The 27,153-nt window shown below is 40.2% G+C and overlaps 1 protein-coding gene across 1 annotated transcript in view; it reads right to left on the reverse strand.

Moving 5' to 3' along the window:
* Positions 1–27,153, reverse strand: part of NOTCH2 (notch receptor 2) — a 179,067-nt gene that overhangs the window by 35,978 nt on the left and 115,936 nt on the right. The window contains exons 6-15 of the mRNA XM_028163310.2: positions 25,310–25,543; positions 23,810–23,965; positions 22,759–22,947; positions 21,695–21,808; positions 20,772–20,885; positions 18,854–19,087; positions 14,606–14,716; positions 8,283–8,475; positions 6,450–6,595; positions 4,761–4,874 (exon numbers count right to left, since the gene is read on the reverse strand). Coding sequence (XP_028019111.2) covers positions 4,761–4,874; positions 6,450–6,595; positions 8,283–8,475; positions 14,606–14,716; positions 18,854–19,087; positions 20,772–20,885; positions 21,695–21,808; positions 22,759–22,947; positions 23,810–23,965; positions 25,310–25,543 — 1,605 coding nt within the window. The remainder of the gene's footprint in view (positions 1–4,760; positions 4,875–6,449; positions 6,596–8,282; positions 8,476–14,605; positions 14,717–18,853; positions 19,088–20,771; positions 20,886–21,694; positions 21,809–22,758; positions 22,948–23,809; positions 23,966–25,309; positions 25,544–27,153) is intronic.

The following is a 27,153-nucleotide window of genomic DNA, read 5'->3' on the forward strand; positions in this document are numbered from 1 at the left end:
GGTGAAAAACTGAAAATATTTCCTCTAAGATCAGGAAGAAGACAAGGATGTCCACTCTCGCCACTATTAATCAACATGATTTTGGAAGTCCTAGCCATGGCAATCAGAGAAGAAAAAGAAATTAAAGGAATCCAAATTGGAAAAGAAGAAGTAAAACTGTCACTGTTTGCAGATGACATAACATTTCATACTATACATAGAAAACCCTAAAAATGCTACTAAAAAACTACTAGAGCTCACCAATGAATTTGGTAAAGTTGCAGGACACAAAATTAATACACAGAAATCTCTTGCATTTCTATACACTAACAACGAAAGATCAGAAAGAGAAATCGAGGAAACAATCTCATTTACCATCACATCGAAAAGAATAAAATACCTAGGAATAAACTACCTAAGGAGGCAAAAGACCTGTACTCAGAAAACTATAAGATACTGATGAAAGAAATCAAAGATGACACAAACAGATGGAGAGATATAGCATGTTCTTGGACTGGAAGAATCAATATTGTGAAAATGACTATACTACCCAAAGCAATCTACAGATTCAATGCAATCTTATCAAATTACCAATGGCATTTTTCACAGAATTAAAACAAAAAAGTTTACAATTTGTATGGAAACACAAAAGATCCCAAAAAGCCAAAGAAATCTTGAAAAAGAAAAACAGAGCTGGAGGAATCAGGCTCCCTGACTTCAGACTATACTACAAAGCTACAGTAATCAAGACAGTATGGTACTGGCACAGAAACAGAAATATAGATCAATGGAACAGGATAGAAAGCCCAGAGACAAACCCATGCACCAATGGTCACCTAATCTATGAAAAAGGAGGCAAGAATATACAACGGAGAAAAAGACAGTCTCTGCAATAAGTGGTACTGGGAAAACTGAACAGCTACATGTAAACGAGTGAAATCAGAACACTCTCTAACACCATACACAAAAATAAACTCTAAATGGGTTAAAGACCTAAGTGTAAGGCTGGATACTATAAAACTCTTAGAGGAAAACATGGGCAAAATGCTCTTTGACATAAATCACAGCAAGATATTCTTCAATCAACCTCCTAGAGTAATGGAAATAAAAACAAAAATAAACAAATGGGACCTAATGAAACTTAAAAGCTTTTGCACAGCAAAAGAAACCATAAACAAGATAAAAAGACAACCCTCAGAATGGGAGAGAATATTTGCAAATGAAGCAACTGAAAAGGGATTAATCTCCAAAATATACAAATAGCTCATGCAGCTCAATTAAAAGAAAACCAAAAAACAATCCAATCAAAAAATGGGCTGAAGATCTAAATAGACATTTCTCCAAAGAAGACATACAGATGGCTAAAAAGCATGTGAAAAGATGCACAACGTCACTAATTATTAGAGAAATGCAAGTCAAAACTACAATGAGATATCACCACACTGGTCAGAAGGGCCATCATCAAAAACTCGACAAACAATAAATGCTAGAGGGGGTGTGGAGAAAATGGAACCCTCCTACACTGTTGGTGGGAATGTAAATTGATACAACCACTATGGAGAACAGTATGTAGGTTCCTTAAAAAACTAAAAATTGAACTACCATACAACCCAGCAATCCCACTCCTGGGCATATATCTGGAGAAAACCATAATTTGAAAAGATACATGCACCCTAATGTTCACTGCAGCACTATTTACAATAGCCAGGACATGGAAGCAACCTAAATGTCCATCAACAGAGGAGTGGATGAAGAAGATGTGGTACATACATATGATGGAATATTACTCAGCCATAAAAAGAACGAAATAATGCCATTTGCAGCAACATGCATGGACCTAGAGATTGTCATATTGAGTGAAGTAAGTCAGACAAAGACAAATATCATATGATATCACTTATCTGTGGAATCTAAAAAAAGGGGCCAAATGAACTTATTTACAAAACAGAAATAGAGCCACAGATGTAGAAAACAAACTTATGGTTACCAGGGTGTAAGTGGGGGGGATAAACTGGAAGATTGGGATTGACATATACACACTAATATATACAAAATAGATAACTAATAAGGACCTACCATATAGCACAGGGAACTCTACTCAATACTCTGTAATGGCCTATATGGGAAAAGAATCTAAAAAAGAGTGGATATACGTATATGTATAACTGATTTACTTTGCTGTACATCTGAAACTAACACAACATTGTAAATCAACTACACTCCAATAAACTTTTTTTAAAAAGGGAGATAAAGTTGTTTTTAAAGTTACAACACACACTTGTCAGAATGACTATCATCAAAAAGTCTACAAATAAAAAATGTTGGTGAAGATGTGGAGAAAAGGAAACCCTTGTACACTGTTGGTGGGAAGGTAAATTGGTACAGCCATTATTGAAAACCGTATGGAGGTTCCTCAAAAAACTAAAAACAGAACTACCATATGATCCAGCAATTGCACTCCTGGGTATATATCTGAAGAAAATAAATACACGAATTCAAAAAGATACATGCACCTCAATGTTCAAAGCAGCCTTATTTATAATAGCCAAGATATGGAAGCAACCTAGGTATCCATCAATAGATGAATGGATAAAGAAGATGTGATATGTGATACACACACACACACACACACACACACACACACACACACACACACACACAGGGGAATATTACGCAGCCATAAAAAAGAATTAAATTCTACCATTTGCAACAACACGGATGGACTTAGAGGATATTATACTTAGTGAAATGAGTCAGACAGAGAAAGACAAATACTGTATGTTATCACTTATATGTGGAATCTAAAAAACAAGACAAACAAATGAATATAACAAAATCAAAACAGACTCACAGATATAGAGAACAAACTAGTGGTTACTAGTGGGGAGAGGGAAGGGGAGTAGGGCAAGATAGGGGTAGGGGATTAAGAGATACATACTACTACGTATAAAAATAGATAAGCTACATAGATATAATGTACAGCACCAGGAATATAGCCATTATTTTGCAGTAACTTTAAATGGAGTATAATCTTTAAATATACTGAATCACTATAGTGTATACCTGAAACAAATATAATGTTGTAAATCAATTATACTTCAACAAAATAAAGTCAAATTACAACTAACTCAATTTAAAATTTTATCTTAAAATTTTGTATTCAGAAAGAAAAAAATATTACCACAAATTTTCATCAATATCCCTAACCAGTTTTTAATGTGTCTGGTCAGAATAATGGCTCACAAGGAAAGGCAACGTTGCCTAGTTCCCTTCATGCTGGCCAAATTCAATGACACTTAGAACACTTAGTGACACTTAGCACTGAAATTTTAATCTGCATAGGTTTCCAGTCTAATATAATTTCTCAAAATTCACAAGTAGTAAATTCTTTTAATAAGATCCTAATACACAGAAAAACCAACAGCCAGCATTTAGTCAAATATTCTTATAGTATCTGAATAGCAGGAAGACAAATATTTTCAAGATGACCTGTGCACCTTAGTCATATTCAGGTAAGTCTATAATGTGCCTGAGCATAGTGACACCTGCTTATATCTCCCTACAGCCATCAATTCTCAGTCTTTATGGTTGTAAGTGAGACCATCTGCTCAGTACCAACAAATGTGATCAGCACTATCCCTGTGAAATGGCATTATTTAGACTGTCTGTCTGGGGATAGCTAGGGATCTCCGATAACTTTGATTTTATCAGTCAGGCTGGCTAAATGCACTTTCCCTGCATGAATGTTTCTTCTAAAGAGGTGGCAAAGATAACAATGTAGTACCAAGTCTTTCAGGTAACAGAGGCATGCTTCTGGCCACTCTGCCACTCCAAACAGCCTAGAGTCACTGGCAACAGCTATAATCAACAGCCTAAGACTCCAGGGGAGCAAGAACTCAGCCACGCTCCTGCCTGCATGCTATGCACTGGAGAAACATGCAAAGTCATTGCCCATGTTTCTGTTTTGTTCCCCACAGATGAAGAAAAAATGAGCCACACAAATACAACCAATCACAAGATGGCAGTAATGAGGCAGGAGACTACAAAGAAACGTCCAAGCACACTCCTAGAATACCACCTGAAACAAAGAACACCTGATATGCAATGAAGTCACACCCGTGTCTTCTGTGTGTGCGATTGCCATCCAAGGGGTAGTACCTCTCTGAATAAGATGCAGTGGCAATGAACGGGAGGAGAAGAATGACAAGAGGACAAGCTTTGGATTCAGAGAGACTTAGGGACAAATCCTAGATCTACCACTTATCTCTGTGACCTTCAGCAAGTAACCTCTCTTTGCCTCAGCTTCCACATGTATAAAGTGGTGATAGGAACTTCTAAATACTTTGTAGAATTATTGTGAGCACTAGATCAAACAATCCAAAGTATGTAACGTGTCCGGCACATAGTAAATGACCAATAAGTGGTAGTTGTTGTGTTAGCAAAACTCAGACTAAGAGCACAGGCCATAGAGACTCTGGGTCCATTCAAATAATGACTAGACCATCAGCTATGTGTCAATTCCAGCCATACATAATTTAAAAAAATTTTCAAACACTAAAAAATAAAGGCAGCAAATGAGTTTCCCCACCGCTTGCAACTAGAGAGGCCACAATGTTTTCTCAGAGCTGAAGACCCAGTCAGTGAGGGTAGGAAGGGTGACGAGGGAGTGATTCCTCAGAGCGGCGTCACTGCCCCACAGACCCCATCTCTGAGACCCAGAGGTTTGGAATGACAAAGCAAGACCAAGCAACCCTTCTGGTCCTTGCACTTGCAGGACTCACCTGTGTATGGCAGCACACAGTGGCAGGTATAACCACTTATATCATCAAAGCAGGTTCCTTGGTTCAGACATGGATTCGAAGCACATTCATCAATATTCACCAGACAGTTATAGCCTGTAGACAGAAAAGGGGAAACACCAAAGACAGTGAAACTTTGTTACCCTCCTCATTATCTCATTTACTAAGCAATCCTCTCCGTGGTAAACGTTAAACACCTTAGAAATTGCATTAACTTCTTCAGGCCACTCGAACGCCTGTTCATTCATTTCAGTGTCAAGTCCCTGACACAGTCAGTCAGTAAAAAGTGCTTAATCCATCAAAAAATGAATGGAAGAACAGTATATTCTAATAGCTTGAGAGTCTAATGCACCTCCAAACATAACTAATTTCTCCATTATGGACCATGAAGTTCATTAGGGTAAAGACCTACTGCTATATCTAAATAGAAGCTCTTTCTATACAGAGTATCTGGTCAGGGCTTAAAAACAGCCTGTAAGTTATCAAGGGATAAAATATTTGAATACTTAATCAAAGCCTCTGATTTATGCCCACTCTTTCAAATGCACAGTCTCTACCATCGATGTGGTAGGGCTTCCTGAAGTCACAAAGCTGTTTCCCCTGATCCAAGACACAAAATCTACTCCCACTATGAAAAAGAGAAAAGGAAGCATTCATGGGGAGAGGACTGTACCAAATGCCACACGCCTTTGTACCTTCAGTAAGACCTGACACAGAGCCTTAAAACTGAGGAACTACAGCACTGTACAAAAGAAAATGATGGTCTAGGAGTACAGAGGTCTGGGTTCAAACGGTACTCTGCTACTCAATAGCCGTACAACTTTGGACTTTACATTTTGATTTTTATTTTGTTGATCAGCAAGTCTCAATGAGACAAAGGAATAAAAGTGTTTTTAAATCTATAAGGTTTTTTGCAGATGTAATATATCTGAATGTCAGAAAATTACTGACTAAAATATGGTCTCAGAAAATTTTCAAGTAATCAAATAAAGTGACACTGAAACATACTGATGTATTACAGTAGCCTGGCACAATTTTTGAGAGGTGAAATCAGTGACCATATGGATAGCGAAGTACTCATGTGAATGATTTACCCACAGGTTTCTCTCTCTTGAGTATCTAAGAAAAAAGCGATGGGAGAAATACAACAGAGACAACTCAAAACGTGATTTTACACAATACCCACTATTACGCATTTTTCCAGAAGGCCATAGGTGACTATGTATCATCTAAGAATATCTTAATGTGTAAGAGAATTTGTTGGAAAGGTTTTAAATACATGGATTCTTCCATGATATTATTGCTACAATTACAGTAAAACAAAATTTTCATTCTACTACCAATATCTCTTTTGAATTATCATAGAATCAAGCCTACACTGGAGCTTATAATTAGAACACCTGTCCAAAGTTGTATAAGTGGAGTTCTAGCTGCTCACCTTAAATGGTACTGTTTCAATAACTCACCTCTCTGCTAGTCTGAAAATAGAATCCATGTATAAATCTATTTATGTTTTTATTCCCCAACTGCCCTATAAATATTAAGTACTCAAATTATGTTTGCTATATGAATGAGTAGGAAAAAAGGGAAAGGAAGAAGTGAGTCAAGCCATATGCACCAACAGAAAGGCAGAGAGAGAAGGGAGATAAAAATATACACTTCTGCTTTCACCTTTAAAGCCCTTCTTGCAAGTGCACCTGTATCCATTCACCAGATTGTCACAAGTTCCTCCGTTCTGGCATGGATTAGAAAGGCATTCATTTCTGTCCACTTCACAGTTGATGCCAACCCAGCCTGCATCACAGAGGCACTTGTATCTGAAAGAAGACAGAATTATTTACTGTTGGGGGATGAATGTACAATTGAGTCATAGTTGAAATACACCATTCTGAAAAAATGAAGGATCAAGGAACTCTTGGGTAAGCTAATCTCATTTCTGATCCTCTATGGACCTATACTTGGGTCACCATGTGAATCATGTGGGCCCATCTGTAGTATTCAGTAAACACACCTTCCTGGCCCACAAAGATGCTAGAGAAACTAAGTAAGTATAGTGAGTTTTCATATGTAAACAGTGGTTGGTACAACAAATCAGGACAATCTGAAAGACACATTAACACAGATAAATCTGCAGTTTTTCTTCTATATAAACTAAAAGTAACACAAGCCTTAGGATCACTTGTTTCTGGTGTAAAACAGACACCCAGGAAGTAGGGTAGTTATCAGAGACACTAAGCCACTCTGAAGAGCTCCTGGGATGTCTGACTTCTGAGACATGCTTGTTCTGACCTGAATCCCTGCCCCCAGAAAGCACTGAGGGTACTGAGCAGGAAAAGGAACAAAAATGAAGGTATTTGAAATATATGCACATTGTTCACAATCTGAACATCATTAGCACTTAGAATGTGGTATCAGGAGATAATAGCCTCCTAGTCTGGAGATCCTTTAAAAAAAGTAGATGGGTTGGGATTCTTTGAAGGCTGCTATACTCTGAAACAGGAATACTGAGTTAATTCATCTTGGAAATAACTTGATTTCCTATTTACCTCTAAATACACTCTTCGTTCTTTCACCTGTTGTAAGCATGGCAAACGGTAATGCCCAGAGTCCTGTCCTCCGGCAAGCACAGCAAGAGTACACGACTATCTCATGGAACCTAACATCACACTCTGTGATTCTAGAAAATTACTTACCAACACATTATACAACTCTCAGGGGCTTGCGGACTGTGAACATTTCATCAGGGCCATGTCTAAAGTTAGCTGAGACCAGATCTACTTCAGTGGCACCCACTGGTACCGTGATAGAACAGAGTTGGGCTTTTTTTTTAAGCAGGAGGGAAAATCAAAAAGAACATCCCTCAGAACTCAATCTTGCAATAAGTACTAAAAGTGCAATTGCCAAAGACTCATAAAATTACCCTGGATTCCTCCCATGTGCTGACTACCCACATGAGGAAAGAGACATTCCTCCTTATTTTCCACCTACTCAGTCACAGAAGGTAGAGAAGAAGTGGCGATTCGGAAGACTATGACGCAGACTACCGAAACCTTCAGCGAAGTCTCAGCTCAAGTCCTGACTGACTTCTACAGGGTATGGCCAATACTAAAACTCAACTGGCTTGACACAAGTCAATAAGAAACTGTTAATACATGACAGCTAGGGTTTCCCTGGTGGCGCAGTGGTTGAGAGCCTGCCTGCCAATGCCGGGGACACGGGTTCGAGCCCTGGTCTGGGAAGATCCCACATGCCGCGGAGCAACTAGGCCCGTGAGCCACACCTACTGAGCCTGCGCGTCTGGAGCCTGTGCTCCGCAACAAGAGAGGCCGCGATAGTGAGAGGCCCGCGCACCGCGATGAAGAGTGGCCCCCGCTTGCCACAACTAGAGAAAGCCCTCGCACAGAAACGAAGACCCAACAAAGCCAAAAATAAATAAATTAATTAATTTAATTTAATTTAATTAAAAAAAAAAGTTAAAAAAAAAAATACATGACAGCTACTCACCCACTGAGGCCCCCAGTACAGTTTCCATGGACACAGGGATTGCTCAGGCACTCGTTCACCTGTGAGTAGCAGCTGGGATGATGGGGCCCCTCAGGGCATATACAGCGGAAACCGTTCACATCGTTGATACATGTTGCACCCTTGCGACAGGGATTGGAGGCACACTCATCAATGTCAATGTTACATCTCTGCCCTGTAGAGAAGGGAGACAGTTTTTGTCAAATACAAAATGCTTAGGGAATAGACACAGAACTATGAGATCTATTGTGTTGATACCTTCATCTTCATAGGCTATAAGATGCCTTGGGCACCGCATGTCAAGACTTAAGGAATAAGACATCCGACAGCACTTAGTGCCATGCAAGGAAGGAGCAAAAGGCACCGTGCTTTGATAATAAAGCTAACAAAATGCTGGAACAGTGTTGTAGTGTTTTGACATGCATTTCTTCACTCCATCTTAGAAATGGGGAAACTTTACAAGGATTCAAAGAGAACATCAAATGTTACCAAGGTTGGCCGCTCCTCTTGTTGCTGTTTGGAGTACTCTCAAAGGAGCTTTCCTTATCACTGCTTTCAGCTGGTTTACTGCATTCATTTTTTCAGTTAGTCAATCTCTTACATTTCCATATATGGTAAATCTCAATTAACAGGAATGTGTCGTGAGTAGACTATTAATTTAATGGTTAAATTGGTTAAAAAGAAAAGCCATTTTACTTTCACTTTTAGAGTTGTATTAATCCATCTTCTGCCTCAGGAAGAAGAGTATTCTAAGCATAATTTTATTGTTCTTTGATCATTGAGAAAACCATCCAGGGTCTCTCAATCTAGACCAGTGGTTCTCAAACTTTAATGTGCAAAAAGAGTTGCTAAAAGTACTTGCTTTAAAAGGAGATCCTTAGAGCCCCAAAACCACATTTTAAATAATGTAGGTGATTCAAATACTACATTTTGAGAAACTCTGATGTAGATAATTATTAGTAGTTTATCATCAAATAATAATGTAAATGTTCAGAATATATGAAGTTGAACTGAATATGTTCTTCCTCTAAAACATATCCAAGACTGCACTTTGAAAAGATGTCTGCTATAACCTTCACATTTATTTCTTTAAGTGGAATAAAGTATGCCAGTTATGTAACAGTTTTGCTTTGTTAAGTTTTGAATAAATGAGATTTAACTATATATTCCAAAATGATATAAAATTTTAAAATAACCCATAATTCTGTAAATGAGTGGCAACAAGCAACTGCTATGAAGGAATTTATAAATTTCTAAGAAGACAATTTTCTCATTTAGATAAAAACAGGCATTTTCATTTAAGAAAGAGCAACCCTGCATTTAGAACAGGAAATTCCAAATGAAATAGATACACACCCCTTTAAAGTATGGGTATTAACATTTTTTCACCCTCCACTGCTCTCTAAACCATTATTGGTGGTTCTTGAGGTAAAAACCCATAATCTGGTAGTAGTTGCTATTTTCCTCTTAAGTGTTTTATTAATAACTTATTTTAAAATACTACTTTCTTAGCTTCAACCTCTGATTTTTTTTTTGGTGTTTGCCACTGGCACCAAGATAAGAGCCAGAACTCTTCAACTGTAGCACTATCCTCAGCCTGCAATCCAGTGGAGAATGAGAGGAAAAAGCCTTTTCATTTTCTGTCCTTTTTTTGGGAAGAATCTTCTCAGAAGCCACTCCTCTCACATTTCCTTCATTTGCTTTTAAAGCTCTTTGCAGAATCAATTTTCAAGTCATCTTTAGCTGAGAGGGTTAAGTGCCTCTTTGTGCACTCTACTTGGTGGACCGACAGCTGCTTCACTCGCAAGGTCCCATGCTTAAAGTAGCGTTAGAAACCCCAGCATCAGAAACACCCAGCACAAGGCTATGTGCCTTGTTGGGCTCAGTAACTACTGAATGAGAAATTAACAAATGTTTCTTATCTTGTAGGTAGGTACCCAAAAAATTAGTATTTAATGAATGAAAGCATGGTATAGTCCAGACTCGAGAGTCTGGTGTTGGATGTCAGAAGTTCCATATGTGATTCTGGTCATTCATTCAGCAACATTTTCTAAGTGTTCCCTCTGTGCTAGACACTGTTTTAGAAAATGCTGGCTAAAAAAGATAATTAGGGAGGTCCCTGCCTTCTGGGAACTCACAGTCCTAGCAGTGTGACTCACTAGCTAAGACCATGGACACATCAAGCTCTATCTTTCAGTTGCCTTAATTGTTAAATGAGGATAATAAAACTTCCCTATCTGCTTTCTTTGTTTTGTTAATTTTTAAATTAAGACATAACTGACATATAACATTGTGTAAGTTTAAGGTATACAATGTGCTAGTTTGATATATTTTATATATTGCAATATGATTACCACCACAGAGTTAGCTAACACCTCTATCACTTCACATAATTATCATTTCTTTTTGGGGTGAAAACAGTTAGTATCTACTCTCTTAGCAATTTTGAAGTTTATAATGCAGTACTGTTGACTATAATCACTATGCTATGCATTCTATCTCTAGAGCTTATTTATCTACTAGATGCAAATTTGTACCCTTAAACAATATCTCCCCAATCCCCTATCCCCAAGTCCAGACCCTGGTAAACAGCATTCTACTCTCTGGTTTTATGAGTTTGGCTTTTTTATATTCTGCATATAAGAGATATCATATAGCACTTGTCTTTCTCTGTCTGACTTATCTCACTTAACATAATGTCCTCAAATTCCATTCATGTTGTCACAAATGTCAGGATTTCCTTCTCTCTCACAGCTGAATAATATCGCATTGCATATACACAACATATCTTCTTTATCCGTTCGTCCATTGATTTACACTTAAGTTGTTTTGCTTTCTTGGCTACTGTGAATAATGTTGCTATGAACATGAGTGTGCAGATACCGCTTTGAAATACTGATTTCAGTTCCTTCAGATATATACTCAAGTGTGGGATTCCTGGATCATATGGTAATTCAATTTTTAATTTTTTGATAACTGCCATATTGTTTTTCCATAATAACTGTACCATTTTACATTTCCACCAACAGTGTATAAGAATTCCCTTTTTTCCACATCCTTGCCAACACTTGTTCTCTCTTCTCTTTTTGAGAACAGCCATTCTTTCAGGTGTGAGGTGATTATCTCACTATGGTTTTTTCATTTCCCTGATGATTAGTGATGTTGAGCATCTTTTCAGGTACCTGCTGGCCATCTGTATGTCTTCTTTGGAAACAGAAGGTCCTTTCCCCATTTTTCCCCCTATTCTAAACATTTGTTTTCCTTCATCATTTATACATTTTTTGAATGTTTCTGATGAATGCAGTCTGGGTTCCGGATCATACTCTAAATCTTTTTAAAGGCATGATCTCATTTTCTACCACCTTTGCCACAACTCAGTGCTCCTCACTCTCCTTGTGCTTAGCAGGGTGCCTGTTCAGGATACGCCATTATTCGCTTGACTAAGGGCTGGAGAACCAAAAGCAATTGCATGTTTAACATTTATAAATTTATAATTTATAAACATTTATACACCTTACTCCTGATTAGAAAATACTGTAAGAGATTTAGAGAGAGACAAGACTGTAAACCTCGTATCTATTTTTTAAATTGTATTTTGGTGATTTTATATAGTTGTATAATGACATTGTAATGAGGATTAGCTATATTGGTAGCTACTCATGATTAGCCTTTCAAATGTTATTTGAAAATCACTAGGGTTTGGTAGATTGTAAAGCTTTCAGAACCTCACCTGTTTCAGATGATACTGGATTTCAAAATACAAATAATGATTTACAAGTTAAAAATACAATCAGTCTGTGGCTAAATCATGTAGCTCTGAGAATTAGAGTGAACATTGCCAATATCCTCTATCTGGAAATTACTGGGTATTTTCCAATAATATTTTCCAAAACTGGGTATAGCTACTCCTGACTAATGTGTTTTCATTTTTAATTGAGGTATAATTGACATAGAACATTATATTAGTTTCAGGTGTACAACATAATGATTTGATATTTGCATATATTGAAAAATGATCACCACAATAAGTCTAGTTAACATCTGTCACCATACATAGTTACAGAATTCTTTTTCTTGTTATTTGCCCAATTTTTAATTGGATTATTTGCTTCTTTACTATTGAGTTGTATGAGTTCTTTGTATATTTTGGATATTAACCCCTTATCAGATACATTGTTTGCATATATTTTCTCCCACTCTGTAGGTTGCCTTTCCAACTTATTGTTTCCTTTGTTGTGCAGAAGCTCATTAGCTTGATGTAGTCCCATTTGTTTATTTTAGTTTTTGTTACCTGTGCTTTTGGTTTCATATCCAACCTATGGACTTTCATGGACTGTTATAAGAAGTCAGCAAAATAATGGACATCAAGGTGAAACTGAAAAAGTAATTTATAAAACTGGAAAGTATTCTACAGAAGTACCACATGATTTCTTACTTTTCCTATTCAATCATTTAGTATAAAGAGGTCTGCAGAGAACAGAAAATTTAGTCTTCAAAAAAAAAAAAACCTCCCTTAAATCTGTTCAAGCTGCTATTAAAATTGTAATTAAAAAATAGTAGTATTAAAATAAAACAAAGGCAAGACTAAAACAGCTCATATTTACAGGTCATGAGTATATATCACAATTGTCTCTGATATTTTCAGCAACTGACTTAAAAAAACAAATAGGAAAAACAGCCGTAAAAAACTGTTCCAAGAACAGGGTACCACCCAGTAACCAAAACATTCCATTTCTTGGTTATGCAGTTTCATGCTACACCTTAAGTTTATTTTAGAATATTTTTAGCCTATGTCCTCCCTCTTTGACCTTCCTGATTTGCTAAATGTTAAAAAGAGAGAGCATATGATTCACTGACATTTCCAAAAAATTTAAGACCAGTCTAAGGCTTACAAATGTAAAAAGAAACCACGGCAGGCACCTACTTAGGCTGTCCAGTGAGGTGAGAATGAGTATGGACTCTAGAGTAGGACCCCCTGGGGTGGAATGCTGGCCGCAGTGCCCTAGTACTGTTACTTAAGCTCTCTTGAGCTCTGGGTTTCTCATCAATACTGTAGAAATAATAATAGCAGTGACAATTCAATGAGGGTAGGCACTTAATTTAATGCCTAGCTCAAAACAAGGCCTTGAAAAATGCGTATGTCATTCTATCTAGCAGGAATTTTTGTGTATTCAGTTGGCTGTCACTTAATGTTGGAGTAACACGTTTCAGGACACAGAAGTACGTCTGGCTATACCAGCAGTGCTGGGCACTAGATATAAGAGCTTTCACCACACCTGTCTTCTGAGTTATCTTCCATTGAACAGAGATTACGGTGACCCCTGTGGGCCATAAACATTCCTCTCTCATGTCCACAATCACACCAAGCAGGGCAAAGGCTTGTGAAATACAGAGAGAGGTTAAGTTTCCGGCAAGCAAGAGGTAGCTCTTCACTTGGCTCTGATGGCCTTTTGACATCACAGTTTAAAGGACTCCATGGGAAGTTTCTCACATTGGTTGCAAATGACCACATGGTATTTATTAAATGGTAACATCATTATGTGAGCGCCTGCTTCTATGTCTGTCTAGAAAGAACGGGACAGGCACATTATATGCTCTCTGACGGCGCCATTAACAAACGGATGTGTCAGTAAAAGCCTTCAGTAGAGGCTCAGCAACCTCTAGAGCTTTTTGATCAGGAGGGTAAAAGGTAAAGGTAATCTTATTAGCAACAAAAGAGGTAAAAGAGAAGATGCATGTGAGTTTGTGTGTGCGCACACATGGTGTGTGTATAAATGTTCTAGCTGCTTATAATTTAAGAAGAATTATAACCAATTTTATTTTAGTCACTTACCTTCTTCCTCCGAGAGAGAAAAAAAAAACCTCTCTGTGCTAGCCAAGAATAGTTTGATCCTCCCAAGTTTTGGCCTTACCCAACAATCCTCCATAAGAGGAAGTACTCAGAAAAAAGCATTTAGTGTTTTCATAGAATTTTACCTTGGCCTTGCCTTTACAGAAAGTATTCATTACTAAGTGTAGAAAAATAAGGGTGGCTTTGAAAGCTATATAATTCAAGTCTGAAAAGAAATTCTTTTCAGGTAGTTATAAACACATGGCTTAAAAGCTCTTAACTAATGAAAAGTTTCATGTTACAGTTTAGGGAAGCCCTGTAAGTAGAAAACTGGGCCAGAGAAGCAAGAAACAAACTTCTAATTTTCCAAGAGACAAAGAAATAGGAAATATTTGAAAAGTAATTTTCCTTTAGATGCCCTTTTCCCAAAGTGATGGGGCTGAAGGAGGAGTCACCCAACAAAAAGGAGCGTTACCTGTGAATCCTGGTGAGCAGACGCAGCTATAACGATTAACGCCATCCATACAGACTCCGTGGACACAAGGGCTACTTGCACAGTCATCAAAATTGATTTCACAATTAACACCTGCAAAGATGAAAGCAAAGAGAAACCATGCAATATCAGCACAGAAAATACCAATGATCTCTGCTTGTGATGCTAGGTGTTAAGAAATATGAAGAGTATCCAGCCAACCCTGAACACAGGAAAGTAGCAGTTCTCAAAGCGCAGTCCTCCAGACCCCATCAGGAGCATCATGAGGTCAAAATGATTATATTAACCATACTACGCCACTATTTGTTGTTTTCACTGTGTTGGAATTTGCACTAATGATGCAAAAGCAATGGGGGTAGGACTGCTGGCATCTTAACAGGAATCAAGGCAGCGGCACCAAATTGTACTAGTGGTCTTTTTTTTTTTTTTTTTTTTTTTTTTTTTTAAATTTTTTTTTTTTTTTTTAATTTTTTTTTATAGCTACTTTATTTATTTATTTATTTATTTTTGGCTGTGTTGGGTCTTCGGTTCGTGCGAGGGCTTTCTCTGGTTACGGCAAGTGGGGGCCACTCTTCATCGCGGTGCGGGGACCGCTCTTCATCGCGGTGCGGGGACCGCTCTTCATCGCGGTGCGCGGGCCTTTCACTATCGCGGCCCCTCCCGTTGCGGGGCACAGGCTCCAGACGCGCAGGCTCAGTAGCTGTGGCTCACGGGCCCAGCCGCTCCGCGGCATGTGGGATCCTCCCAGACCAGGGCTCGAACCCGTGTCCCCTGCATTAGCAGGCAGATTCTCAACCACTGCGCCACCAGGGAAGCCCACTAGTGGTCTTTTTATTCTTCACCTCCATGTACTCAGTTAAAACAAAACAAAAAGACAGTTTCACTTAAGAATGACTTTGGTGAAGCCGTCAAAATTATTAACTTTATAATTTGATTATACCTTGACCCTTGAGTATACGTCTACTGTTCTGTGTGATGAAACGGAAAATAAACATAAAGTAATTCTGTGGCATGCCAACGTTCAGAGCTGTCTCCAGGAAAAGCAGTTGTGTGATTGAGTACTGAACTGAAACAGTTGTTTTTTTCACAGAATCCCATTTTAATTGAAAGAACAACTGACAGACAAACCAGGGCTATTCAGACCTAAGTATGTAGCAAACGTTAAGTGAGAGAAATAAACCTGCCATTTCAAGGAAAACAACTGTGACAGTACTGTGCTCCAAAGATAAAATTTAAGCTTTCACATGAAAATTAGAATTCTGGAACTTGTATCTACTACTATAAGCTTGATACTGACTGTCCCTGTGATGGGCTAAAGTTCAGGATAAAGAGTCTGGTAACTTCCTCCTGGGGTATGCTGCCTTCCTCCTGGTCTGTTCCTCAGATGAATGGTAGAGTTTGGCTCTGTTTAGGAAGGTTTAATTGTAGATATGGGTAACTAAATAGTAGAGATACACCAATCACTATTGTTACCATTATTCTCTAAAACTACTCATGACATTTCATTATTTATTTAACATGAATTTCGTGATGTGTTTGGGTATCATAGTAGAAGAATATCTTGGTAGTTTAAAAAGTCTAAAAATAAAGGCTGATAATTAGGATATAAACTAATAAACGAAACTTCCACAACAAAATGCCCTAGCTTTTATTCACTCACACTTTACATTAATATTTATTGATAATAATTATTATATTAACAATTTGTTGAGCCATTGTCATGAGCCAAGTACTCTGCCTCCTACGTTCTATAACTTTATTCTCCTCACTCCACTGCCAAATCAAGTTGTGTTACACCCATTTTATCACGAACTTGCAAAATTGCGTCAGCACAGTTAGGATATGAACCCAGCTCTCTGGATTCCATACACTTCACCGCACCATACTGGTCATTCTGTGATTAATGAGGCTATACTGCCTTACTAGCCACAGATGAGGCAAGGCTTCAATATTACTTGATTACAAATGGATACCTTTAGGAGATGTGTCTAGCCCTTGTTTGACAACCCCCGTTTACTCACAATGGACCAAGGCAGGCCCCAAACAGCCATGGTGGTCCAATGTGACTCTGCCCCCAAATCCATGTTTCATTCTAGCAGGAAGAGACACCCAGCTCAAGCTGGGCCAATGAGATTATCTCACTGAGACATTGCAACATGAACTGGGTGACCTATGGTCTGCATGTGGCCCTTACTTCCTGCTCATCCCCCCAAAGCCTCATTGTTCGATTCTCACTTGGCATCTGTGAGATACTTCTGTGTGCTTTCACAAAATTCTTTCTGCTTGTCTGTTTTGTAGTTGTTGTTTGCTTGTTTGTTGATGATTCTTCTAGCTAGTCAAGGTGGTTTCTGTGACTTGAAACCCAAAAAAACTTACTTAAGATCACAGGTATCAAAGGCATCAAAAGTGATCAAAAGGCATCAAAAGTGATTCTGGGTAGTGTATTGCACTTTAAGTACTTAGTGAGTGAGAAACCACAATTATAACCAGCAAATTGTAAAGCATCCCTCTATCCACACACTCATCCAAACCCCAACCTACCAACTCAGACTATATTATGAATGGGTTGTGGATTCTTATTCTAGAACTCGAGAGTCTATTCATAATGATTGATTGAATGAATCCTTTCACCCAGGCTCCTGGTACATGCCAGGTCTTTCTCCACCCATTACAGGCCAAGATCTCTTTATGCTGCCTGCATCTCTTTGCTTTAATTCTCCAAACAGCCACAGGAATGGATTTGGCAGTTTTCTGAGAGAACCAGGGCCTTCCTTCTCTATGCTGCCTGCACACCACTGATATTCACTGCTTGCCTTTCTCACTGACAGCTACTTTCACCTTGACTTCTCTGTCCTCCCCAGGGAACACACCTGACCCAACCCGGCGTAATGATATAGTCCCAGAGAAAACAAAGTGCTTGCCAGCCCACCACTCACCCAGGTGTCCAGTACATTTGTTGTAACGGGAACGACAGCAAAGCCTAAAACAGCCCCACCATTCTAAAGGCGTCCATTCAATTGCTTGTAAATCTCTCAAATTTCTTTTCGTACTGCAATTTCTCATGTCGGGGGACCAGCCCGGAAGCAAATTGCTTTTGGAAGGTTTCACAAAGATCTATTCAGCTCTTTTAGTGAGTTATCTAAACGTGGGGAGGGGGAAGGCATTTTCAACTGGGAAGGCATGGGATGTTTCTCGTATGCTTGAGCAACTCAAAAAGGACTTTGTTTTCAAACTTGGCATGTACGAGTTCCTGGATGAAGACCAGGCCTTTGACAAGTTTGAAGAAATGGATTTGGAAATAACAAGATGAAATGAGGGCAGCTAACCTCCTCCCCCACCTCTGCCCCCTACACAGGCCATTTTCCTTAAATGGAGAATGAGTTCTCAATAAATCACTCCTCGTATTGGCAGGTTCCCTTCTAACAAAGGCACACACTAGTTAATCTTCCACTAATACATTTTCCTTTGATCGGGGACACAGAACTTCTCTGTCCATTAACCACAGTTGTGACCATAATTATTCCTCGAATAAATAAAACAGGATCTACTGAAACCTGTGAAATGCTGCTGCCTGAGAAAACAATTCAACATTTCCCCAGCAAGGAGCAGCATGCCCTCACGACTCACAAGCAGTCGTTCAACTGGAGTCAGGAAACAGCAAGGAACTTGGGATGGGAAATGGCAGCTCTGCATTCTAACTGACAGTGGAACGTGTTGCAAAGTCTCTCCTCTCCTTAAGCTTCCCCCGCCACCGCCAAATGGCCAAGGCCCACCAGAGAAAAATATCAGGAGAAAAGTGTCACATGAAAGATACGGGACTCTGAAACAGAGGAAAAACTATTGGAAGAACTGGAGGGAGGGAGGACCAACTTCATTAACCTGATTGAGGTGGAGGTTAAAGAAAAAAAGGACAATCAAATCAAGCCACAAAGGCAAGATGGTTTTCAACTTTAAATAATAATTTCAATTTTTTGAAGTGGTGTGCCCCTTTTAATGAAAAACACACACACAAGATCACCAGCTTTGCAAAGCTATTGTCTCTAATTTCTCTACTGGCTAGAGCCATCTGCCTCTGAGACGTTTCTGGCTGTGGCTTTGGCTGAGCTTCGCTTCTCAGAATCGAGACTATTTTTTAGGTATCTAAGCATATGCCAAGAAAGTCTGAGACATCTGCATAAATTGTTTCTGAAAAACAGTGAAAACTCCAAAGGAAGTACAGCGTGGGCTTACCTGATGTGCCTGGCTGGCAGTTGCACTGGTAACCATTTACCAGGTCGATGCAGCGACCCTCATTCAAGCAAGGGCTGCTGTGACATTCATCTATCTGGTCGCTGCAGATGGCGCCCATGTACCCTGGATTGCAGATGCAGGTGTAGGAGTCAATCCCATCCTGACACTGGCCGTGGTGGCAAGGATCAGGGTCACAGTTGTCGATGTTCTCCTCACACAACACACCAGTGAATCCTTGGAAGAAAGTGTACCAAAGATGCTTAAAAACCAAGGCAGACATTGCATACCTGAACATAAATGTAGCCGGCATCCACTTATCCTACACATCCCAAGTCTTAAACAATTCATACTGCAGGCAATGAGCAGTTGGAACTGACTATTTGCATTGATTTATAAGGCAAGCCTAGAGAGTTTTGCTTAAAATAAAGTTTTTCAAGTCAGATTTGTAGAATTCAAATAGCTTTTTCTAAATAATCAATAATTTCATTGCAGAGACATTTTGCATCTTCATTTCATATTGGACTTTAGTGGGGAATAGCTCTCAATATTTTTCCTTAATATATTTACCTCTATATTCCTTTCCTCCCAAACCCAACTGCATATACAGGTACTATATTAATGGTTTCATGTACCTTATCTTCCCAATTCTGACCTGAGACGACAGAGAACTTTTCTCTGTTCCTCTCAACCTCCCAGGGATCTATGCATATACAGTACGTTTTTAATAAATACTTGTTAAATAAAATGAATGAACAAGTTATGACAGTTAAAAGAAAAGGGACAAATAAAAGTTCCTTTATTCAACATTAAATCCTTTTAAAAGACTCTAAGAGGGCTCTCCTCCCGTTTAAACATGAGTTCAAGGTTTGTAAATTCTCTCCAGTGAAGGTTATTCTCCACAAGCATAATCTGGCCAGAGGAAGACAAAACCTGAAACCTCACAACCAGAGACAAACGTTCGTGAAAAGAGAAGAAAATTAAGTGGATCATCTGACAGGGCCCTCTCTAAGTAGGCCTAATAACTGGTAATGTTCCAATACTACTGAAATAGTAATTCTCTGTGTTTATTGTTATGACTTAGTTTGCTTTTCTGTGATCACAAAAAAAAATCATGCACATGATGCTTAAAATCCTTTAAGAATCCATCTTCTAAAATAAGAAAAAATATCTTGAATTATATTCATAACTCCTCTCTTCAACAGTCAGATGAAAAAAGAAACTGGGAATTCACCTTTTCTACTAATTTCTAGTCCTTTTCTACACAATGATGGTCTGTGCAGAAGCAAATGTGTAATAAGGGACATGTGGCTTATTCAAATCCACTCCCAAATTAGAAATGTCGCCACAGATCAGAAATGTAGAATATTTGTAAACATTCTTTTTGACCCTAGTAGCAGAAGTCAGGAAAGAGGATCCAAACTTTCCCAGACAGAGCTCCCTCCCCTGTTCAAATACACATCCAACTCCCAAAGCATCAGTCATCTTTTATGCAGAAAACCTCTGCACTTGCACACCACTGCCCCCAGATTTCTGGGCCTTTGTTCGATCACTTGCCTCAAGAAACACAGAGACAGGTCTCCTGCTGAGAAGCCCCAGTGAAAAATAGCTTTCAACTGGAACTCTTCCCTTTTCCAAAGGAGTAGGTCAAGCCAGCTGGAAACTCACCGTTGCCAAAATCTGCCCCAGAAAGACAGGGGCACCTAATGGAAATGTCCAGGCCAGGCCACGATTGTTGTGAAGGAGGCGGGTGTTGTAGAGGAAACAGTGAGAGCAGCAAGAAAGAGGCTTGGAAGAAGCTCTTTCTAAATCCAGAGCAGCCCATGTTAATGGACTGGCCTGGCAGGGCAGCTGGAAGAGGACGGTCTCCTGTTTTGTTCAGGCAGACCTACCAGGGGAATAAGAAGTGAAAAATTCTTACCTGTGGCACACTGGCATTCATAACCATTTGGGTGATCTATACACTTTGCCCCGTTCAGACATGGGGTACTGGAACAGTCGTCAATATCGATCTGGCAAACTGGCCCAGTGAAACCTGAAAAGGGTACAGCGATGACACAGGTCAAAGGATTATCCTATGTCTTCCTTACTATGAGAATGATGCCCAAAGAGAACTGGGTTGTTATTGGCAGGGGTTATACCCGTGCGTCAGCAAATGTAGAATTATTCTCCCCAACAGGTAACTAGGATAACTTAGGGTGAGGCTCAGGGCATCAGAGGTACCTGTGTGTCTCTCTACCTTTTTCTTCCCAGCACAGATTTCACTTCTCGTTGAAGTAGGGACTGAATGGTTATAGGCAGAGCTCCCTAACAAGTGAATGTGGCTTCAGAGGAACTGGGACCTCCTCTCTAGAGAAACAAGAGAGGCTATAGACTCTGGCAGAAAATTTAGCATGGCTTCAACAACAGCTTTGGGGAGCAAAAGGAGAGACACAGCGTTCTCTGGAAAGAATTGCCTTGTGCTGTTTCTGTACCCATGGGTGAAATGTCTAAAAATAATCATCTCACAGAAAGGTTTCAAGAATATGACCCACAAGAAAAAATAAAATCCTGAATAACCTAGAACTAAGGCTTCCGTGAGGTATGAACTTTCCCAAATGTACACACAGACAGAGAGGTCATGGGCCATTCAGAATAGACTTGGACTTCTGGCCACAAAAGATTTGGAAGATACACTAGCTGAAACAAATCCCCCATTTCTGTACACACACACTCCTATCCTGAAGCACTCACTTTAATGACTTCCTCATGTACAGCCCACACACGTTCTCTCCCTCCTCCCTTCCCTGTGGTCAGTCAGCTTTGTGCTTTCAAAGAAAACAGGGGCAGGTGGTGGGCACTTACCAGGCGGACACAGACACTGGAAGCGATTGACTTTATCCACACACTGTCCATTGTTCACGCAAGGGTTGCTCTGACATTCATTTATCTCCAGTTCGCAATGCACACCTTTGAAACCTGAACAAAATGGACCACACAAGTGGCTTAGAAAAAGACAAAGGCGTGTTCTAGCCAAGAAAGCACAAAGTTGCAAAGATGACTGTATCCTCTATGAGTATGAACATTTCTGCAGAGGGAAAAGAGGACTCTGCTATGATTGGAAACAGTCACTGTGAGCATCAGCCAGACAGGGGAATATTCTGGGATATCCATGTCTCTGTGGAGAGGAGGAAGAGGTCACCTCCAAAGACCTTGGTAAGACCTAGCATGGCAACAAAGATTGAACAGTTTCAATCTGATTCTCTGATCAGTCCAGGCTTTGCTTTCAGGACAGTGCCAGGCCCACAGGGTCCCCAGTCCAAGTTCCTAAAGACCAGCTGAGTCAGAGACGCTGTTGCTCTCAGGGTGCAAGTCAAGGTCAGGAAGGCCTGCCAAGGCCAGAGAGGCCAGCACCCTCAATCAGGCAAAGCAGCCACTGGCAGCCGTCATTTTTAAGCTGGGTTTAGCTGTGCTGTCTGAGGATTCAGGCAATGGTCTCTGCAGAAGAGTTCCAGAGTATAACAAAGCATGTGTATCTCACTATGAGATAAATGGCAAGTTCCTATACAACTATGGGTAAAATTATTTTCTATAAATGGAATGGTATGCTATTTGTAACATATCAGGGGATAAGGAAAGCTTGCTATTTAAAGAATTTTTATGATAAATCCTTTATTAAATCGAAGTATACTTGCATTTTAAAAATCTTCTGAATTTTTCTCTCACATGTATCTGGGTTTTGACATAATGGGATTGCTTTCCATAGCGCTAAGAATTCTAAGATGGCCTTACTCCTTAAGGGTCCCCTTAGCGGGGGATTAAATGGTAACAGAGCTTAGGGAATTGCCACACTATACTGAGTGCTCTGCCTAAGAGAAGCACAGTGCAGTGCCTCCTGTCTAGATCCCACACACTGATGGCCCACGTACCTGGCATGCACAGACATGTGAAGCCTCCAATCTTATCCAGACAGGTGGCATCATTCTTGCAGGGGTCTGAATGGCACTCGTTGATGTCCATCTCGCAACGAGGCCCTGCATAGCCCTTCAGACACTCACAGTGGAAGGCACCATCTGTGTTCACACACTTTCCCGCATGCTCACAAGGATTGCTATTGGCTGGAAGACACAAGCACCAGTCACCAGGATCAGAGCACTTGATGGGAGTGTCCACAAATGTGGACTACAGAGGTGGGTCAGATTATTAGCATTAGGGCCAGGTCTTTTTTTTTTTTAATTATTATTTATTATTTATTTATCTATTCATGGCTGTGTTGGGTCTTTGTTTCTGTGCGAGGGCTTTCTCTAGTTGTGGCAAGCGGGGGCCACTCTTCATCGCGGTGCGCGGGCCTCTCACTATCGCGGCCTCTCTTGTTGCGGAGCACAGGCTCCAGATGCGCAGGCTCAGTAGTTGTGGCTCACGGGCCCAGCCGCTCCGCGGCATGTGGGATCTTCCCAGACCAGGGCTCGAACCCGTGTCCCCTGCATTGGCAGGCAGATTCTCAACCACTGTGCCACCAGAGAAGCCCTAGCGCCAGGTCTTTAATAATCTGGTTCTCAATTTCCTATTTTCTTCTAATCAATCAATTAATAAGAAAGTAAGTAAACAAATAAACAAGATGAAGGAAGGAAGGAGGGAGGGAGGGAGGGAGGGAAGGAAGGAAGGGAGGAAGGGAGGAAATAAGGAAAGAAAGACAAACTAGGACAACCTCAACTCTTGTGAGTCTCTACTGTTCTTATGCCCGAACTGTCACTAAGGTAGGGCTTTATGTTAAGAGTCAAGTACAAACCTTCTATATATTTCAATTCCCAGAATAGAATACATGGTTACACTGAAAGGTTAGCTGTGAACAGTGGGCACGTAACAGGTGAGATCCGAGGTTTGGGTGAAACATGCTCGTAGAGTAAAATGCGCTGCAGCTTAAATGCTTGCTGAGCCCGACAGACACCATGAGGAATCGGAAAGGTTCTGTGTACTCACCCATGGCACACTCATCCACATCTTCTGTACAGTCACCCCCTTTGTAGCCTTGTGGACAGGTGCAAATATACTGCCCATTCAGAGGGTTGGTATCACACAGTGCCCCCTTGTGGCAGGGGTTGCTGATGCATGCATCATCCAGATGACATAAGAGACCTGTCCCAGGGTGGGGTAAGGAGAAGAAAGAGAAAATGTCCCTTACTTGGGGAACAGTTTCCTCTTTCGTGGAGGAGGGAAAACCTTATGATTGGCACATCAAAATCCAATATGAAGATTTAGAGGCAATTTCCTGGCCCTGTCTCAGGGACATGCTGCAGCCAGCAGCAAAGCAAGGAGCTTCTGCAGACAACCCCGATACTCTGACCCTGAGCCCTTAGCTGGACCCCTCCCCAAGGGCAGATAAAGTGAGGCCATTAAAGTGAGATGGTTAGATGATGGAGACAGGAAAAGGGAGATATACTTCCCATTGTGCCGTCATGTTTAACAAATAAAAACAGAGGACCCCCAGTTCAATTTGAATTTCAGAGAAACAACAAATAATTATTTACTATATGTCCCAAACATTACATACATCCTATGTTTTATTAGGCAACCTACTTTCCCAAGATCATGCTACCTGATGATCTTGGGGCCACCTGCATTTCACTAGCCTCAGAAGAAAAAACCAGCTGAACGTCATCAGCCTATACTCGGGCAGCTTTTTAATAGTGTCAACATTCCTGGCTCAAGTGCCCTCAGGACTCTGAAGATATTACTAGGCCCCATGTTCTGCATAGTTCACATGGGAACTGGAATTTCCAGTCTGAAATTAGCTTAAGAAGAGGTGACTAAGGCTTCTTCTACAAAGCTGGAGGTGGGGCTTTTGGAAAGGCAGAGATATAAGAACATTTCAAAACTGCTAGGCACAAAGTTCTCTCACTAAGCAATCTCCTTCCATCACATTCCTCCCTTCATCGCTCTATTCCTAGAACCAGAAGCTGTTAAACTGAAAGGCTAGAGCAATGTTAACTTTGGAGTTGGTAAAAACCTTCCCTTAGAGGACAATATGGAGAGCTGGAATGCACTTAATTGTTTCCCTCTTGCCAACTTTTTCTGAGTAAATGGATTATTTCTTCTTAAAATAAACTGCCTACATCCATTTGTGAGTAATTCTGCCTTAATTTCTGAGAAATTCATCTTAATTTCGGAGTTGCCTTTCAGCTTAAAATCTTAAGGAGGGCTATAGATGGTCCCAAGGCAATAGGTGCTAACTTTCATTTTGGGGGGATGAAAAACTGAGGTACACAGAGTTGAGAGCCAAAAGTCCTAAGGAAGAAGACTAACTTCACAGCACTTTGGCTGGCAATTACATTTCCAGAAGAACATCTTTGAGAGGCATGTTCCTACAGATGGAAATTAAAAGGACATACCCCGATAGGGATGAAAGAGAAGGAGGCAGAAATCCTGACTGCTCACCAGCCCTCTCCCTCATTTCCAGCTCTGTTCTTCCGCTGGCCTTACCTGCCTTTCCTTCTGGGCACATGCAAGAGAAGGAGGCCACACGATCAATGCAGGTGGAGCCTGGAGTGCAGGAGGCGAAGGCGCAGTCGTCAATGTTCTCACTGCAGTCATCTCCACTCCAGCCATTAACACACACACAGCCATAGCCCCCATTGCGGTTGGTACAGGTGCCCCCGTTCTGACAGGCATTGGGTTGCAGCAGGCACTCATCCACATCCTCTGTGCAGAACTGTCCTTTGGGGGGAAAAGTGCCTTTGATTAGGGCTCTTAAGTCTCAGAGGATTAGTACCATACCAGCCCCCACACACTCTTCACCCTCATGTGACCTGCCTGAAATTGAGGCAAAATTAACTCACAGCAGACCAGGTCCTCACATGAATTTTAAGGCCACCTTGAGACAGCCATATAGTTATTCCAGGCAAATAATTTAGAGAATGCAAGTTGCCATCCCTAGAAACTCTGACACCATGAAATCTAGCCAACCTATCAAAGAGAAAATTGAGTCTTATAAGATCCTTAAATCTGATTTGGTTAAATCCCTGGGACAATGAATACATAAGTGAGAAGAGCAAGGAGAGAAGGGTCTAAGAGATGAGTATGGACAAGAATAATGAGAAGCAACCTAAAAATCAAAGCTTTAGAGCTACTGTTCTATATCTTGACCGTATCAATGTCAACATCCTGTTTATGATGCTGGATAGTAGTTTTGCAAAGTGATGTCACCATTGGGGAAGACTTGGTTAAGGGTAAACAGTATCTCTCTGTTAATTCTTATAATTTTGTGTGAAACTATAATTATCTCAAAATAAAAGGTTTAACTAAAAATAATGGTAAGGGCAAGCAAGGGTAGAGAGAAGAAATTAAGGAACTAAGGACAATAAGAGCCATGGTAAAATATGAATGTGAAAGGCAAAGCCAAGATGATGAGACTGGAGCAAATACTGGATTAGTGGAATAACATGTGGGAAGCCAACCTTATGTAATAGAAGATGGAAAAGGATTAGTTTGTTCTGCCTGAAAAAGCAAACTGAAGGATGATAATAAGACCACTTCTGAATGGACTGCAGGTCACTATGAGAGCAAAGGATGGGGTACTATGGCAAAGGCTCTTAGGCCCAGTGACAATCGACTTATAAGCACGGAATTTGTGATCAGCAAGCATTTAGTGCCAGGCCACCTGAGTTGTAAAACAAACTGATGAATCTTTCTTATCAGAGGTCTTTTAATACCAGTTTAGGGAGCTACCAAAGGGAATGAATATTCAGATCATATGAATTCTCTAAAACAGAACATGACAAGTGGCTAAAACCCAAAAAACCTCAAGGTGTCCTTAATTCTTTCTCTGTAAAAAACTCACTGAATGACTCAAAAAGGCACTCTGATGAAGAGGCCTCTTAATGACAAAGCACAGGACTTTTATACTCAGAAAATGCCAAGGCTAGACCTAGTCCCCAGATAACAATTCAACTTGGCTCAAGTATTTTCAGAGTCTGCAAAGTGCCCAACTGTGTAGCCATCAACTGCTAACAGAAGCTAGTTGTGTCTGATCCAACCTAACTGACCACCTATTCTTTACTCCTATCTAACCTATACATCCATTATTACAGAACCAACATCATTCGATTGCACTTCTTTGATTGCACAGCAATCTCCCATCACTTGGCTGCAAGCAACCTCAGTTCAGGAATATTTTTTGTATTCCCAGCTAAGATCCCTCTACCTAAGACGGCAGAATGGGTGTGTGGGCATCTCTGGAACTCTGTGCTCAGGACCCTGCTTCTGTGCTGCTCTCCTCACCCTACTTCATCCATATAATTCTTGAAGGAGCCACCATGTCTTTACAT

The sequence above is a fragment of the Balaenoptera acutorostrata genome, chromosome 1 (genome assembly GCF_949987535.1).
Source record: "Balaenoptera acutorostrata chromosome 1, mBalAcu1.1, whole genome shotgun sequence".
Classification (NCBI taxonomy): Eukaryota; Metazoa; Chordata; class Mammalia; order Artiodactyla; family Balaenopteridae; genus Balaenoptera; species Balaenoptera acutorostrata.